Genomic DNA, 17,245 nt, shown 5'->3' with positions numbered 1-17,245 from the left:
AGAGAAGCCGAAAGAGCTACGTGGTGTTGGGCTCGAGAAGAGAGACAGAAGGAGATGTATTACTCCTACGGGGTAGAAGTGAGAGTGTGGTATTTGAGGATCGCCAGACAAAGTGTTGATGCTCGACAAAATGCTGAAGTGCGAGAGCAAAGGAGAGGAGATTCGCTTGACGGAAATACATTGATCCGGACATCCGGGGTCGCCCGTTATCGGGTTATCGCGCCTCTCTCTGAGCAACAGGTCGGCTCTCGTTGAGACATGAACCTGCTAGATGTTCTTCAAGGCTCTGGACCTGACCACTGCACTCCGGCCCTCACTGTTGCCCGATGAGATCCTTCTCTTTGTCCAGGATGCGGTGGGGTTATATGAAGGGTGAGTAGCTACGGTGGCCATGGTTGACGCCATTTACTGACTGGGAGCGCAACAGCAAATTTAAAATACCAGACTACCAAAATGGCCATGCCTACCTCACCTCCCATCGAGTGTGTTATGTTGCAGCAGAGGAACCACGAAAGTTCTCGGTAGGCATCGATCTCAAGGAAATTGATCGCGCCGAATACCAGGTCCGAGACATACTCCCCTACCACGACCCAGTCCTTCACTCGCTAAGAATTGTGTCAAGTCAAAGGCAGGTTTTTTGAAGTCCTCTCCAAAGGTTACTCTGTACCCGAAACCACAGAAAAACAAGACCGACAAGTCCCGAAGCGCAACAGCCAGTCCTGGCATATCCCAGTCACCCCGCCTTGGGAACTCATTATCTCCTCTGCCACGAACGAGTACACCACAAAAGTCCCCCTCGCCTAAGCCGGCCAGTGCCACATGGATTTGTCCGATATGCTCGTTCTCCAACCCCGTCCCATCCAATTTCGACCCGGCCACGGCCACTGCGGCGACGCATTTGCCACCCTGTCTCGCATGTGGCATCAAGCCACCATTTACAACCGTGTTGAAGGCTTCAATCAGTGCTGCGACCAGTCGAGACTCACCTCTACCCACCGGCGCATTGCGTGAAGACAATCCAGTACAATTCAATGGCCAGGCTCAGACCCTCCAGCCGGGTGGATCAGTTTCCTGCCCACGGTGTACGTTCGTCAATCACCCGTCCCTTGTGGAGTGTGAGATGTGCGGAGCCCCGTTACTTTCAGGCTCTTCGAACGCCGGAATCCGTGCGGACTCCCCTGCACCGTTCTTCGAACAGTCGCGCATTACGAATACGGAAGTGAGCGAAAGCATTAAGCTCTCATTCCGCGCAGGCGGCGAGAAAGTCTTTCATGAAAGACTCAAAGGGGCGTTGATTCAAAGAAAATGGTTACTTCAGGATGCGCCTCCAGTGCCCCCGCCGTCGCAGGCCACTTCCTCGCCGAGTTTGCAGATCCCAACTGCCCTGGAAAGCCCCCCGCCGGCCCCACGTCCATCAGGCGTTGGCATTGCTGGCTTGGAACGACGAGGGTTTGAAACTCGGAAGAATAATGAGCTGGTTATTGGCAACTCCTTTGAGGACCTCGAGGCTCTCATGGCGTCAGCCAAGCAGATTGTAGCTCTGGCCGAAACTCTGGCACGTGAGTCGGGGATGGCCACAAACGGGCACTCTACAGAAGCGAACGCGGTGCTATCAGAGTCGGCGGCAGCCTTGGGGATGGTGACTACCAAGGACATGCTCACCTCGGGATCAGAGAATCTCTACCTCTCCGAACTATCACGTAACCTGGCCGAATACCTAACGGATGATAGCCAGGGCATCTTACATCGGGAAGGGGGCATTATGAGTCTCATAGATCTCTGGGCGGTGTTCAATCGGTCCCGTAATGGGGTCGAGCTCGTCAGCCCATCGGATTTCCAAAAGGCCGCCGAGCTCTGGGAGAAACTCAAGCTGCCTGTCCGGCTGCGACGCTTCAAAAGTGGGCTGCTGGTCGTGCAGCGATATGACTGGAGCGACGAAAGAACCCTTGGACAGCTTCAAGATTGGATGGAAGAGCTCCGGCGGGTTCCACCCGAAGATCCTCTTCCTTGGGACTGGAGTCTGTTCGGTCGGGCCGTCACGGCACAGGAAGCAGCCCAGCGATTCAAGTGGAGCGTCGGGGTGGCCGCAGAAGAGCTGGAGATGGCCGAGGACCGGGGGATCGTTTGTCGGGAAGCAGGGATTGAGGGGCTCCGTTTCTGGCGCAACTACATCAGCGACAGCGTCGAAATGCCTCTTGGGTGGGGGGGGGGAGGAGAGGGAGAAAGTTGGGCGGTGTAAAAGCCCCTGAATAGCGTCATGGTTCCCTGATTTTGGTTGTATCGAATACTTCATGGAGAGACCGATTACCTCATGAGGAGAAGATCGACTCCCCATGCATACTGGATGACGATGGAAGGATGCCTAGTTGCGTTTCATCGGGGGCTCTCGGACTGCACAGCAAGTCAGTGACGTCAGGGACGCTGACATCAGCGGGCTCTGCTTGCGGGGGAACCGAGGTACGCGCGCTGATTGGTGGATTCCCGGTTGATGGGTTTGAGGATCCCCGCTGCACCGGAGCCCTCTGGTCCTAAGGGCATTTCGCTCGCTCCTTATTTCTGGCCCTTCTCCCATCGACTGTCTCTGTTCTCTTCTTCATCCTATCATCCCCTTTTCATCACACTTTTCCCCCTTTCCTCTGCTTTGAAACGGTATACTTTGGACTCTCGGGCCACATTAGCTCTTCTCCCCCACACTTTCTTATCACATGTGGGTACGATCGACGCATTGGAGCCCCATCACCTGATCCTGTATCCTTCTATATCCTATACAATAAGAAATTCTTTTCTTGGATTGTTCAGACCCAGGAATTTAGCATGAGTTCCTCGGTCGCATTGTCTACAGGCGCTGCTGGGCGCCCTGCTTTCTCTCAATTGGTGGCGGCACACACAGCACAAACTCGAAATGTATGGTGCAGTGCCCGCAGTGACAGCCATGACAAGACAGAACGCATCTCAAGACGAATCGACAAGTACCAGCGACATCCCTTGACCAACATCCGCCGCAAGACAGAAAGTCGTCAAGACTGGCCCTCCACAGCCCACAGGGCCCCCAGCGGGAGTGCAGGCTGGGGATCGTTGCGATCTCGCTCCAGCTTTTCGGATTTCTCGGCTGGTCGAGAACACAGTTTCTGGGATGCAGAGCGCGAGCAGATGCAGCAGCGTATGACGCAGCTGAAGAAGCACATCACAACAGATCCGTACGGTGCGATCTTCGGTCGCTCCGTTGAGCCCTACCATAACCAGGACAAGTCCGCCAACCCATTGACTGCGTTTCTGCAGTCTTTCATGAACACCGACAAGTTCGCGAACTCCAATCCCATGGGAGCCGCCGGGTGGCAAATGAGCGGCGAATCGAAATCAAGCGAGCTTCCCGAGAAGGGACTCCTCCAAGACTTCAACTTCGCCCACTCTGAGAGCCAGACCCTCGAGTACGATCCGATCACTGGGCGTATGTCACCCAAGTCACCAAACTCCCCCACAGGAGCGCTTCACTCCCACGCACAGGCTGACGCCCGCGAATTTGTGGACTGCCCCCCGGGAAGTGAAGTGGAGGCAAAATTCGTCTCCAACCCTACCCTGGTTGAGGATGGCCAGTTTCAGCCTGCTGGCGCTGGCGATATCGACGCCATGAAGACGGTCCAGTCAGAGGCTTCGGTCGACTGCCCTCCCGGCAGCGAACTGGAGGCACACTTTGTTGCCAACCCGGCTAGTATCAAGGATGCTCACATTCGGCCAGTTGCCCACCAGGAGGCCGCTCACAAGCCCGACATCAACATCGCCTGCTCTGCCGGAAATGAGCTCGAAGCCTTGTTTATCTCCGACTCAATTCGCACCCAGCAGCCTCGCGCAGAAACCTTCAAGGTCCAGGGCTCTTCGAAAGTGTTGAATGCCGATGCTGGCCTGGAATCTGGCAGAAATGTTGAATGTGCTCCGGGCAGCGAGCTGGAAGCAATGTTCATGTCGAACCCTGCCAGTCGCCTGGACCAGAGTCGTCCGGTCGAGATGTTTGGCACTCAGTCCGCTAGCAACCCTGCCGGCATTTCCGTCGAGTGCCCTCCCGGCAACGAGCTGGATGCCAAGTTCGCCTCGGAGGCCACGGGTTTCCAGGCTACTGCCGAGTCCACTGGTGCGACGGTGGACTGCGCTCCCGGCAACGAGGTCGAAGCCAAGATCTTGGCAGACTCGGTCGGCTCTCAGGCCGAAGTGTCGGCAGCAAGCATCGATTGCCCTCCGGGGAACGAGCTGGAAGCGAAATTTGTCGCAGATCCAACCTCTGCCGAGGAGGGATTGTCCCAGCCTGAGCTGATGGCCGATCCAGGTCATCTCAAGCGAGTCAACATGACCCAGGACTGCGCACCCGGGAGTGAATTGGGGGCTCTGTTCACCTCCGATGCGGCTAGCGTCGAGGCCCTTAATGACAGCGAGTCACTCCAAGCGGGCGACATCCGCGCTCGGTACGCTTCATTTGGGCCGCAGGTGCAACAATCGCGACCGGTTCGGCCGTTGGAGTTTGAGGGCTCGGAGGACCGTGTCGGTGACTTCCTGCAAAGCCAGGCCCAGGGACCAGCAGCTGCCAGCTACCGCATTCTTGCCTATGATTCATCAACCTCACAAGTCACCACGGCTGAGGCCGACTCCTTCTTCGGCGCCGGCGAGACTGTGCAGCCCACTGAGATCTTGTCCCGACTTCACAACCCTGCCAAGTTCGTGCCCTTCTTCGATCAGATGCAGCGCGAAGGCTACGACATTGCCACGGGCGGCGGAGACATTCTTGTGTTCCGAAGGGCTCGCGGTCAAGCCGCGGCCGCCGAGCAAGAACCTGTCGATCCCCTGGCCCAAGCAGAGATTGCCAAGTTCATTCGACACGACTCGTTCGACTTGGCCTCTCTTGCCAGCCAGGTGAGTAGACAGTAAAACTGTCTATTCGGTCGCCCTCCTAACTGGTCGCCTTAGCCATCATCTACAACATACGAACCGTTGCTCGATAAGGTCGAGACCTCGCAATCACAATCGGAGTCCTCAGTCCGCAGGGCGTTTCGCCGGATGTTCATTGCCGGCAGCGCCACTGCCGCAACCTGCTATGCCATTGGAGTCGTGATCGAGTATTTCCGCACCGGCGGTCAGGATGGCCTCGGGATCGATGCATTTACTGCATTCGAGTCGGAACGCCGTCGACGAGACTAAACCTCGTCGATGGTTGTATCATTGTCCCTTTTTCTCTTTTTTTTTTATGTTCGTGTCGCTCTGGGATGATCGCGAGTCGATTATCTGCAGAGACCTTCTTGGGGGAGGAATTGAGATGCAGGCTTCACAATTCCATTCATGTATACCCTCGTCCCCCCACTCGTGTCTTTTTATACTCATACTCTCATGTGTCATGATATCAATTTCCTTTTCTTTGGGGTGTTGACGCCCGCAGCTAGAGTGAATCTAGATATATATACCAGAATTCATTCAATTACAATTAAACAAACTCGAACATGTAGTTGTGTAGAAAGTAGGCACCAGGTAAAATAATCAAACACGAGTCAGATTCCTAACGATCTCGATACTTTCTCAACGATCTGGGGTTCGCTGTCCCATCGCACCACTCCACTGCACCCCACAAAGTAAGTCACTTGCAATTCCCCACGAACCGTATCGTCATCACCATTTTGCCGGGTCGTACTTCATCGCAGTGTCATTTTGGGTCTGAGTCTGAGCCTGAGTCTCAGTCTCAGTCTCAGTCTCACCCTCACCCTCACCCTCAGTATCAGCATCAGCATCATCCCCAGCAGAATAACCATACCCAGCCCCCTCCCCCTCCCGGTCCTCCCACACAAAATCCCACCAAGGCCGCCTCGAGTCCCGCAAACTACCAATGCGATCCTCCCCAGCCCACCGCATCGCCTCCCGCACGCGCACCGCCTCCTCCTGCTCAAGTCTCTGAATCAGCTCTTCCCGACGCAACTCCTCCTCTTTCTCGGCGAGCCGCATCTCCTCTGCCTCGATGTCAGCGCGTAGTCTCCTATGACGTTCCTCTTCCTCTTCCTCATGCTCGTCCTCGGCACGGCTACTTCTGCTAATGTCGCTGCCAGCCTCGTAGTTGTTGTTCCAGCTGTAGTCATTGGCGTGTCTGTAGTTTGGATTGGGGGTGTAGCTTTGGTTGTGGTTATTGTCATCCTCGCGGTACGGATGATCCTCAAAGGTTTCTTGGAGCGTGCCGCACCGCGCCTGCCCGCTGAGCAGATACAGGTGCAGTGCGGTGAGGACGTGGACGGCGGCGGCGAAATCATCTTTGTGCCAGAGGTCGAACTCGCGCGTGGCCAGGACGCGGAAGGTGTGCAGATTCGGCTCGTGGTCGAGCGTGTCGAGTTTTGTTTGCTCGAGGTGTTGCCGGAGGCGTTCGATGTTGGGCGGGGCGTAGAAACGAGTGCTATTGCTGCGGCGTCTACCTGGTTCGGGGTGGACATTGACAGTGGTAGTGGAGGAGGTGTCGTTGATGTTGTTGTTGTTCTCTGGTGCATTGTTATCACCCTCTTCTTCCTCTGGATCATGACACCCCCTCATTCCGACAGGACTACTCGGCACCGACACCGACAGCACCTCCCGCCCCAGATCCGGCGGCAGCCTGGTAGACGGACCGGGTAGCTCGCGCCGACACCACAGACTCGACATCTTCTGGCCGGGGAAAAATGCCCGCATCAGATGCAGCTTGGAGCCGTGCTGTCCCACCAGAAAGATCTCTTGGTCTGGCAACTTGTCGCCTGGGAGCGGGAGGGGGCGCACATGGAGTAGGAGTTGGCCAAGCATGAGCTTGAATTTGCCGTTGAGGGCTGAGGCGAGTGATTCTTCTTCCATAGTCTAGTTAAAAAGGTATGAGTTAGCTTATGTTATAGTAATATAGAATCATTCTATAAGGGAGCAAAGCTAGTTGTATCACTTACCGTCGACACAGGAAGAATCGGGATGGCAATGCCTCCATCCGGACTAAAGTCCAGTGCCAGGAAGCCCGCTGTTTCGGGGGCGTCGAAGTGTTTCTCTCGATAGCCGGTCCAGTATTCGAGTGGCATAGCGAGTAGACGTGGTCTGGTCAGTGTTAGTATGTATATAAATTTACATGGCAGAAAATTATACCTCTATACATAGGAGGGGGGATCTCACTTCAGAAAGAACACCTTCTTGCCATCCGCCGTGGATCGCTTGATATCCAACATGTCCCCGATCTCCTCCAGAAGCGCATAGACCACCTGCGCCTGGGCCCAGGGCTTTTTCTGCTCCAGCTCGACCTGGCACAGCTCACAACCCCCATCCCATAGTCCCTTGCTGAAACACGGGACCTTGGCGAGGGTCTTGAAAACGCCCCGGTAGCGGATGTCGATCTTGGACCATTCGTTGAGGTCTATGTCACGGGCATCTTCGACGCCGCTGCGGAAGATCCAGGCTTTGCGTTGGACGGTTGCTGGTGAAGATGGAGTTAGTTTAAGGTCTGCTTGCCTGGTTGCAAGGTCTTGTAGGAAATAGGGTGGTAGATGCAAATGGAGATGGGAGAAGAAAGAAAATAAAAGAAAAGGTAGGTAAATGAAAGAGGAGGGATAGTAATGGGTAATATCTCACGAGTTCTTTCGGCCATTCTCAGAAACCGCACAGGAATCAGGTCCTCCACTGGCCGGTTCAGAAACACCTTGGCCGTCAAGTGGTGCACATCGATTCCATAGGGCCCTGGCTGCGTGAGATCGGGATGGGTCAAGTGATGCGCCGCGGGAGGACCGTGGGATGTGTCCATGAGTGTGGAGACTTCCATTCTGTTGGACGAGATGAGATGTGTGGAGTGGTGGGTTGCTTTCATAGATGGGACTGTGGAGATAGACGATGAGTAGAGGGTAAGAGTGAAGGAATGGGGAGAGCGTTGTTGGCTAACAGGGCGGAGTGGTAAGGAGTTTGGGAAGGGAAAAAGAGTGAAGCAGGTTGAAGAAAGTGAGAGGTAAACATGGGGATGGACACTTGAGGGTGTGGGCATGTTCACACTGAGAGTTACCATCGAGGTGAATTTCGATTTTAAGGACATTCCCACAACTAAGGACCTAAATTGGCACAGAATATAGACTATTGAAATTGGCAAGTCTAAATATTTGAAGGTATATTCTGGCTAAATAGCTAATATACTCAGGTAAGAACGATGACGAGATGGTTAGTCAATGCCACTGCTTCATGCAACACGACAACCACAGCTGCATAGAGTGAGCCTTGAATCTATTCAAGGCTTACTGGGCACTCTGGTGAGCTTTCGAAAAGCCTGCTGGTAAATCTCGACTTTCGCATTTTCTCGATCTCTCGAAGTGTACCGCAGACAGTCAAGATATGTACAATCATGCCGAATCAAGTTGACTTACCCAATTCCACAGAATTGCAAAAATGTCACAGTAATACAATAGTACAACCTATGAAGCATTTCTTATTTGTGTGCTTTAACCAGTCACTCATTACTTGATATCTCTCCCCACGGCAGTGGTCGGGAAACTGTGGGGCAACCCAGTTATCGATGCAAATCCCCGCAGAATGTCAACGTCTTCGGATGTTCTTCTCAACATCGACTCAGACACCATGGCCAAAGTAACCCGCACTCCCGTCCGCACTGAGCGAGCACCCCTCCCAGCGCCCTTTCTGTCGCAGGGTCTCGTCGTCGGTGACGTGGTGTACTGCTCCGGGCAGGTGGGCACGGATCCGACCACGGGCAAATTGGTGGAGGGGAGCATCCAGGACCGAACGGTACGAACTAAATAAAAGATTTATACCCTTCAATATATGTGTGGTGTGACATCTAACATGAATAGCGACAAATCCTGCGCAATCTCAATGCCGTGCTGGAGGCAGGCGGGTCGAGTCTACACGATGCCATCAAAGTGAACATCTTCCTGGCCGACATGGCCGACTTTCCTGCTGTCAATGAAGTCTACGATACGTTTTTTGTGGATCCCAAACCGGTGAGCTATTTTTTTCTTTTTCTTTTCTTTTTCTTTGGTTCCCTGTTCCACGGTCCATTTGACTGACAACCGAGTCTGGTCTTTGGTAGGTCCGAACCTGTGTTAGTGTCAAGTCTCTACCACTGGGAACGGATGTTGAGATTGAATGCTCGGGACTGGTCAAGGGAGCTGGAAGGAGTTCTAGGCTCTGACCTAGGTACTGTTGGATGGTCAATGCAGTACAAATAGTATATCCTGGTGATGGCAGCAAAATGGCAACCTGAGTCGAGAACCGATTGAATGCGAATTTCTATACAATCTATAGAAGCCTAAAATACAAGTCTGATGGATATACAAGTTATCCACTCTGGGAGGAGCACTATTTTCACATATCACATGACTGGATATAGAGTGGAGCTCAGGAACAGGCATAGCGTGCCCCGTGACCCGTGGTACGGGCGAAGAGCATCGACCTCAGACTCAGGGTCTTTTCTGAAGTGATATCCTGTTGATATAGAATATATAATATATATAAAATGGTAGATGATATACTTTTACACTTTGATATATACAATGTATTATATATAGTTATTTTTATCCATCTGACTACGGAAGGGGGCGGATTCGGTTCCCGAACTACTGTAAGAAATGGGGCGGAGGCTCAAACCGCCCCGGGCCACTGGTTCTTTGTTGCAAGTTTGATGGTGACATTTCTCTTTTTCTTTCCAATTTTTCACTCTTTATTGTTGAATTCTCTTATATCACGATCTCATCAGATTGCAAGAATGTGACAGAAAAGAGGTGAAACCAACATTCCGACCAAGTCAGGCACGTGGATGTGACGATATCTCGTTCTCACCCATTTTCGAGTCAAAGAACGCCTCTCTCCACTTCAGCAACTAGTATATTCATAGAACTTTTTTCTTTGCTATTTTCATCGAATCCTGAGTTGGGGCGCGGACCCCAAGCCCTTTTCCCCTACCACCAATCAACCGCCCCGAAATAATACTAGCGGGCTGGGTGAGGCTGGACTAGGTAAGGCGCAGGGCAAGCTGATTCGACCTCTTTGTTGATCGCTTACCCGAATAAGCCAAACGAGCGAAAAGGCCTGTCCCCGAGCACTAGCGCCCTGAGCCGGTACCTGCTGGATGCCTGTGTATCGTATATCCACGCCAGGTACCGTGGCCCACTTACCCGCCGTTTATGTCAACGCACTTTTGCGCCCTGGCTCCACGGCCAGGAACGGGTGGACCCCCTTTTAGCCCTGCTAGCGTCGAAAAGATTTTGTGCTTATGGATTGGAAAAAAATATAGATGTAAATATAAAATAGAAGAGAAAAGACGAAAAAAGAAAGAATCAAATAAAAAGGAGCATGATAAATCTCGACAAACTATGGGTCTACACTATGGACGACTCTGAAATTGTCATTGTTGATAGCCCCGTGGCCTGCTCCACCCTGAATCACCCTTTGTCGATCGTGATATACCCGGGGCCAGACCGTCGCACAGACAAACGTCCGGGTGCATTGGGATCGAGGGAACCAGGCAATCTCAGGGCAAATTCTTCAAAGACTTCGAAGATATCCAGATAATGATAATATATCCATGGATCTAATAATTATATCTATAGTTATCAAAAGTAAGAATCATCGCAAGTAAAAATAAACAAAAGCGGTGCGTGGGCATAAACCATAATTTACGGTCATTTACCGTAATTTACGGGCCACACGTGTCCCACCACCCCCCCTTCCCCTTCCTCGCCCATCTGCCTCTCCTGCACCTTATTCACTCCTTTCTCTTTCTTTCTTCATATGCTCTATCTGTTCGACCTGGCGCCTTCGACCTGGGAGTCAATCCCCCTCCCCTTGCATAACCCACGGTCGCCCTTCGCCTCACCTCTGTTTGCTAGCCTTGACGTTTCTGCCTTTGTAAAGGTCGTTCGCTCCTTACTTTTTTCCCACACTCGCTTGAACTTGCATTCTGTCTATTCGTCTTGGGGCCTGTTTCAGTTTTCGTCTGAATCCCCCTTTTCCACTCGTTTCTAAGTCCGATATCTGTGTGCTCGACTTGGTGTTTCACTTCAGACCCCGTTGCCATCGAGACGCGTGCGGATCGATTGCCGGTTAATTCAAAACGAACCCGCGAGGTGTTGCGACTGTCCCAGCCTCGATTGATCAAGCTCGTCTCGACGTCTAACCGACGGCACTGATCCCCCTAATATTTGTTCTTGAACCACTTTTGTGGCCTGTCGAACAGCATGCGTCTCGACTCTGTGACTGTTCTGGCAGCGCTGCTCGCCTTGACGGGCTTGGACCTGGTGGCAGCGCAGGATGCGGACCAGGTGGAGCGTCCTCGCTTTACTCTCCCGCGGGAAATCAAGCGGGCAATCCAGAGAGGAAACTCTGACCCCGTCCCGAACCCCAACCCCAGCGCCTCGTCCCAGGGCACTCAACCTGACAAGCCAGAGGGATACAATGTGGTCGTGGTGACTTACTCGGTCGACCCTGCCAACACCAAGATCACTCACACCATTAGCGGTACCACGCATGTGCCTGGTAAGCCGGGTGATGCAGTCACTCAGACCACGCAAGCGATTCCTTCGAACGCGGAGTCGAAGTCCAAAAACAACCCTGTCGCGACCTCGCAGGGCAATGGTGCACCCAACACTCCGCGTCCCGAGACAACGAGCTCAGTGCCGACATTCAGGAAGGATTCCCAAACTTCGCAGGACTCCACCGAAAACAAGTGGGGTTTCGATCAGTCCAGCAACACGCAAACTTCCAAGCGGACAACCCCTGCCAACCCGCAAGAGTCCGGGCCTAAAGGTGGAAACCCTTTGAACCTTGTGCCCGACGTTGCCAACAGTGTGGTCAACGGTGCCGTCAACGGTGCCTCGTCTGCGTGGCGTGGTGCCACTTCCGCTTTCCGGGATGCCGTGTCGGCCACAAACTCCCCCAAAGACAATGATTTGACCAATTTCAAGAACAACGACCCGAGTAGATTGTTGAAGCCGAACGGTTCTCCCTCGGAGTCGAACGGATCTTCCAAGTCCAACGCCCCCAACTTGATTTCAAAGTCGTCCACCTCAGCACAGCCCCGAGGGTCTCCGTCCTATGACGGCGGGATCCCGGAGCTTCTGTCTCGCGTGGATAATGGTCTCTCGACTGCTGGAGAAGATGTCAGGTCTGCTTTGGACAGGTTCTCCCCGGAAACTGCTACGAGTTCGTCCAGCGCCTCCAGTTCGTCCCAACCAACCAGCCAGGGAAAGAGCCCCTCGAACAAGGATTCTTCCTCTTCGTCCTCGAGCTCAAGCGAGGGTTTCTTGGACAAACTGGGTGTCAACCACGTCACCGATGCTTTGCATAACATTACTCATCCCAGCGGTTTGTCCCAACTCCCCATCAGCGTTCCGCCAATCGCCAAGGCAACCGCCACCCAGTCTTTTGATCCGCTTGCCCCTGTTGAGTCAATTGCCAAGGGTTTAAATCCTCTGTCCGGTCTCAACGGAATCCCCTCGGGCAGCATGACCATTCCCGGTTTCAGTGGTATTCCCTCGGGCAGCATGACCATTCCTGGTTTCAGTGGTATTCCCTCGGGCGGCTTGAGCATTCCCGGTTTCAGTGGTATTCCCTCGGGCGGCTTGAGCATTCCCGGTCTCAATGGTTCACCCTCGGGCAGCCTTACTCCTCCCGCGGTCCCGACTGCCTCTATACCGGGTGGTATCTTCCAAACTTCGGCATCATCGAATGGTACTGGTGCTACTGGTACTGGTGCTACCGGTGCTCCAATTCCGAGCGGAACCTCCAAGTACGCTGGGGGCATTCCCGTTCCGCACTCGCCCGGCCTTCAATCGACCTCTGGCACACAGGCGGGCTCCGGCGCGGCTTCTGCGCCTCCCATGTCTGCTCCCACGCTTTCTGTTCCCGGGAGCGGTGCCCAAGACACCAAGGCCTCGACTGCCCCTCATCCCACTTCGATCGCTCCACCTCCCCCAGTCACTACGAGCAAGCCCGTGGAGCCTCAGCCCAAGCCCAGTGAGAAGTCGTCGTCCAGCGACTCCAGCGACTTCATGCCGTCGAGCGTTCTTCTCCAGTCTTCTTCGACCTCGGGGAGCTCGAGCTCTGAAACTGGTGAGCCCAGCCACACCTCGCTGCCGGACTCAATTCTTCCTCCGGCCAGCCAGATCAAGCAGCCCCCGGAGAACTCCTCCCTGCTTCAACTGGGTTTTAATGGCCAGCTTCCGTGGCCGTTTGTGGCAACCACTCCGTTGTCTTCGTCGCAGATCTTCGACTATGTACCGACCGCACTGAAGCATGCTTTCCCTGATGTCAAGGACGTTGCCATGTACGCCCTAGAGCCCTACCTCTCCTGGAAGAAGACCGGCTACAATGCCACCCTTGCCATCTTCTATTGGCCCGGCAATGAAATCGACTCGCTGGCGGAGAAGAAGCGTAACCCGAACTCTGCTCTCTACAAGGGCAACCGCCAGGCTATCGACCAGCTGATGTCGCTGATCGACCCGTCGATCCCTCTGATGTTTGAAGGCAACAACCCTTCGTCTGACGGGAACTCTGACGGAAACGACGATGGTAATGGCAATGGCGACAACCACAACAGTAATACCGACGATGGCTCGGGCAACAGCTCGAAGATCAAGGCCAGCTCCGTTGGAACTGGCGTGGGCGTTGTCGCTGGTGCCGCCGCCTATGGAGCGGGTATGTTCTGGGTCGCCCGCCGCTACCGCAAGAGACGCCAGTTGCACCAGCGCTCCAGCTCCACCGTCGACCAGATGAGCGAGGGTTCGCACGCTGGCTCAGTCTTCGGTGCGGGTGGTCGCTCGCTCGGCAGCCAAAACAGCCGCGGAACCAACCGCTCCCAGATGATCAGTGCGCCGGTGATGGCTGAGAACTCGCTTGGGTGGAACTAGATTGACGACCAGACGGATAGACGACTCTTCCCGGATCACAGGGGACGTGCCTCAGGACTGCGATCACGCGCTCCAGTTCTCGAAGCCGAGGTGGATTCCTCCCTTCGCGTCCCTTGTCTCTCGGACCAAAGGCCGGGAAGAGGAAGAGAGACTTGCACAAAACTTCATTTCATTGTTTATCACCTCTTTGCAAGGATATATATGTCATATATCGCATATCTTCGTTCTGTGGAATTTTTGATCGGCCTTTTTCTTTTCTCTCGATACTCCGAGCGACGTCTATTCGGCGCCGCTGCCTGTGTCACTTTTTTTTCTCTTCTTGAATTATTCCCCCTTTTGTTTACCAATACCTTTTTTATCCTCTTCTTTCGATGGCATTGTGACAACGGAATATGAAACGAACTTATTCAATGTTCTTTGTTCCTGTGCCACCGAGAATCTTATATCTTTCTGGTTATATTGCGTTTTGACTTTGTTCTGCACACATGCTTAATGGTCTGGGCTACCGCCATCCTCGAGCTGGCCTATTCCCTGCTCTCTGCTTCTCTCTTTGTCTGTCTGTGCTGTTGGCTGTCTGGTTTTGTGTTTGTACATGTATAGGTAGTGGGCCTTGAGCTGCGAATAAGACGGATAGATTTGGAGTTAAGCTACTACAGTGATGACTAGATAGAGCTCCGCATGCTTGTTGATGGCCTCTACTTCAATGTTGTTCGAAGGCGTGTACTCCCCAGGTTCTACTTGAGAATGTTCTGCGTTGACTAGTACGAGAGTCGATATTTCCAGAATATGGGAGATGCAGACCAAAGAGAGAATAGGTAATCGAGTTAAATATACAAGGAAAGTGTGCGAAAGAGGGGAAATGCATCTGTACAGTAGATGAGAAGAGACGATTGATCAAAGAGGGGAGGAGGGAGAGAGAGAGAAAGATCACTCCTTCTTACTCTTTTCCCCCAACCGCCTAAACCACCCCGTCAGCGTCCCAACACCCCCTTGCTTCTGCTGCTTCTCGTCACGGCCGCGCTCCCACTCGGCCTTGTACTCATCCCATGAGAGATTCGCTGCCGCGGCAGTAGTGCCAGCAGCAGTATTGCCGCTACCGCTATGCAGAGCATGCGAGGGCAGAGGCTGGACAGCTGCGTCGCCGCCGTAGGCGCGTAGCGCAACGCCGAAGCACCAGTCGACGGCTTCTTCGACGGGGTGGTCGAAGAGGTAGGGTAGGAAGGGGACGACGGTTAGACCGAGCTATAGATGGAACCAAATTAGAATTGGAATTGGATAAACATCTTTCTGTATGTGTGTTGTGTGATATCAAACTTACCCCAATCGGCGCCCAGGTCCGCACCATCGCACTCTTGGCGTTCTTCACCATGCGCCCCGAATACTTGACCACGCTGTGGATCGTAAACGCCGGCAGTCCCATGGACGCAACGCCCTGGAAGACGGCGCGCTTGGCCATCACCGTGCGGTAATCCTCGGCGAGCGGGATCTGCGCCGTCGGCCAGGGTGTGAGAGGGTCTTTTGAAGACGGAGCAGTAGATGAAGATGAAGTCAACGGCCCGTTCACATTACCCGTAGCCATGCCGCGAATTATCTGCTCCTGCGGCAGCTCGCTGGCATCCTTGTACGCCTCGCCGGCCGGGGCCAGCGCGCGCCGGTTGCGCAGGTACGCCTTATAGCCCTCGTGGCTGACGTCGCCGAGCAGATACGCCCATGACACGCCGTAGGCGGAGCGCACGAGCCAGGGGTGTGCGACGGGGCGGAAGGACTCGCCTATGTCGGAGGTATAGGCGACGTAGCGGTGTGCGGAGAGGAGGATGGTGCGGATGCGGTTGGCGTAGGCGGCGTAGCGGTAAGGGGTTTCGGTTGAGTCGACGGAGCTGGATGGGGGAATGGTTAGCTTGCTGCTTGGTCTTTTTTCTTCTTGGGTTTGCCCGGGGCTGAATGGTCCTTTGCTGTTGCGCTGTCTTGAGCTGAGTGGAGTGGAACCTGACGCGATGTCTTGGGCACGCGACACCAGACATTGACACTGGACAAGCAAGACAAGGCAAGATATTTGCCAGAAATAAGAGTAAGAGTCGAATAGCACGTACTACGGAGAATATAAATCATCGTAGAAATCCTCGTCGCGGTCGACCAGCTGCTGCATTTTGGCGGGGAGCTTCTCGCGGGGGATGTGCTGGTCCACGTCCGGTGGGGAGGGCTGATTGCCCCAGACCATGGTGGAGTAAGATATAAGAAGAGGGAGATATATGAATAGGGGGAAGAATAGACAATATCAAAAGGAGCAATAAAGAGTAACAAAGAGTGTACAGAAGAGCTAGAGAGAAAAAGATATGGAGCCTTGAGAACTTTGGGCATTTCCCGAGGCGCAGCCGTATACTAAGGCGACCATGGAATCGCTGGTCTTCCCGAGGTTCCTTGCCGAGTTTCCTCACTCCCGGGATCCGGGGAAGTCACGGGATTGGATGGTCTTTGAATGGCTGTTTATATTGTCTACGCTTGTGCATATTTTACTTTTGACAGTACAGTAAATGTCTCTTTCATGATGCAAAGAAAGCATTGTATTGCATCTCATTCCTAAATCACTTGACATCGGACCATTCCGGGAGGTCACATGACACAAATTCTGCTGAGTCATTTTCAAATCAGCTGATTCAAAAGCTAACCGTATTAGGGAAGGCGGTCTCCGTGCGACTGCCAACTCTTCCACGCCCGAGGCCTTCTCCCGTCCACCTCGCTGCACCTGATCCTCACTTGCGCCCCTCTCCCAATCCTCCAAGATGGTCGTCTACTACCAGATTGCCGGCAAGAAGGTCGGCTCCCACGTCGTGAGTCTCCCCCGGTCCCGACGGGCGTCGCGCGTCCGCCCGCGATATCCCTTTCTGTCCTAGCCGTTGTGGCCTGAGGTCAAAAGCTCGAAGCATCCGCAACTAACCTCGTTGCTTTCACCGGGGACTATAGCTCGCCATGGCTACCCTCGGTACTATCTTCGCCGGTACCTGGGCCGCCTCGGGTGGCGGGGAGAAGCCCAAGACTGCGCAGGGCCCCCCGATCAACGCCTCCTCCAAGGATGAGGAGAACTTCATCCAGTACGTGCCATTGCCAATTCCATGTCTCTAGCAAAGAAATATACATATACATATATATTGCTGAGCCATTCGCTGACGTTGCTTGCCCGCCCACAGACAATTCATGAAGGAGGTTGATGGCGGCGAGAAAAAGCCCAACAACCACTAGATCCCAACACTCCCCTTCGATACTTTCGAGATGGGTTATAACCATGGACCATGTGATGCATGACTCGAATCGCCCATCCTGTTTGCTGTGTTTCTTTCCCGAGCGTGTCCGATCCTCTGCCAGGCCTGTGTGACCTGATC

General features: G+C 53.8%; 7 protein-coding genes across 7 annotated transcripts; 5 read left to right on the top strand and 2 right to left on the bottom strand.

Moving 5' to 3' along the window:
* Positions 1 to 271: 271 nt before the first annotated feature.
* NUU61_005523 (ESCRT-II subunit protein VPS36) lies at positions 272 to 2,239 on the top strand (the record flags this gene model as incomplete). The annotated part of the gene is made up of 3 exons (XM_056656105.1): positions 272 to 372; positions 428 to 563; positions 623 to 2,239. The coding sequence occupies 3 exons, from the start codon at positions 272 to 274 to the stop codon at positions 2,237 to 2,239; spliced, it is 1,854 nt and encodes a 617-aa protein (XP_056511718.1).
* A 575-nt stretch (positions 2,240 to 2,814) lies between these two features.
* Positions 2,815 to 5,184, top strand: NUU61_005522 (uncharacterized protein; the record flags this gene model as incomplete). Its single annotated transcript, XM_056656104.1, has 2 exons — positions 2,815 to 4,899; positions 4,954 to 5,184. The coding sequence occupies 2 exons, from the start codon at positions 2,815 to 2,817 to the stop codon at positions 5,182 to 5,184; spliced, it is 2,316 nt and encodes a 771-aa protein (XP_056511717.1).
* Positions 5,185 to 5,646: 462 nt separating this feature from the next.
* Positions 5,647 to 7,783, bottom strand: NUU61_005521 (uncharacterized protein; the record flags this gene model as incomplete). The annotated part of the gene is made up of 4 exons (XM_056656103.1): positions 5,647 to 6,843; positions 6,927 to 7,068; positions 7,144 to 7,441; positions 7,597 to 7,783. 4 exons carry the CDS (start codon positions 7,781 to 7,783, stop codon positions 5,647 to 5,649), a joined length of 1,824 nt encoding a protein of 607 aa, XP_056511716.1.
* Positions 7,784 to 8,583: 800 nt separating this feature from the next.
* NUU61_005520 (uncharacterized protein) lies at positions 8,584 to 9,154 on the top strand (the record flags this gene model as incomplete). Its single annotated transcript, XM_056656102.1, has 3 exons — positions 8,584 to 8,748; positions 8,814 to 8,963; positions 9,053 to 9,154. The coding sequence occupies 3 exons, from the start codon at positions 8,584 to 8,586 to the stop codon at positions 9,152 to 9,154; spliced, it is 417 nt and encodes a 138-aa protein (XP_056511715.1).
* Positions 9,155 to 11,198: 2,044 nt separating this feature from the next.
* Positions 11,199 to 13,868, top strand: NUU61_005519 (putative mucin family signaling protein Msb2; the record flags this gene model as incomplete). The annotated part of the gene is made up of 1 exon (XM_056656101.1): positions 11,199 to 13,868. The coding sequence occupies one exon, from the start codon at positions 11,199 to 11,201 to the stop codon at positions 13,866 to 13,868; it is 2,670 nt and encodes an 889-aa protein (XP_056511714.1).
* Positions 13,869 to 14,795: 927 nt separating this feature from the next.
* On the bottom strand, positions 14,796 to 16,086 carry NUU61_005518 (uncharacterized protein; the record flags this gene model as incomplete). The annotated part of the gene is made up of 3 exons (XM_056656100.1): positions 14,796 to 15,110; positions 15,187 to 15,745; positions 15,959 to 16,086. The coding sequence occupies 3 exons, from the start codon at positions 16,084 to 16,086 to the stop codon at positions 14,796 to 14,798; spliced, it is 1,002 nt and encodes a 333-aa protein (XP_056511713.1).
* Positions 16,087 to 16,648: 562 nt separating this feature from the next.
* NUU61_005517 (ATP19 family protein) lies at positions 16,649 to 17,105 on the top strand (the record flags this gene model as incomplete). The annotated part of the gene is made up of 3 exons (XM_056656099.1): positions 16,649 to 16,696; positions 16,830 to 16,957; positions 17,054 to 17,105. 3 exons carry the CDS (start codon positions 16,649 to 16,651, stop codon positions 17,103 to 17,105), a joined length of 228 nt encoding a protein of 75 aa, XP_056511712.1.
* Positions 17,106 to 17,245: the final 140 nt, after the last annotated feature.

Source organism: Penicillium alfredii (genome assembly GCF_028826965.1).
Source record: "Penicillium alfredii strain IBT 34128 chromosome Unknown utg000007l_segment0_segment0, whole genome shotgun sequence".
NCBI lineage: Eukaryota > Fungi > Ascomycota > Eurotiomycetes > Eurotiales > Aspergillaceae > Penicillium > Penicillium alfredii.
This window is presented reverse-complemented; position numbering and strand designations above follow the sequence as displayed.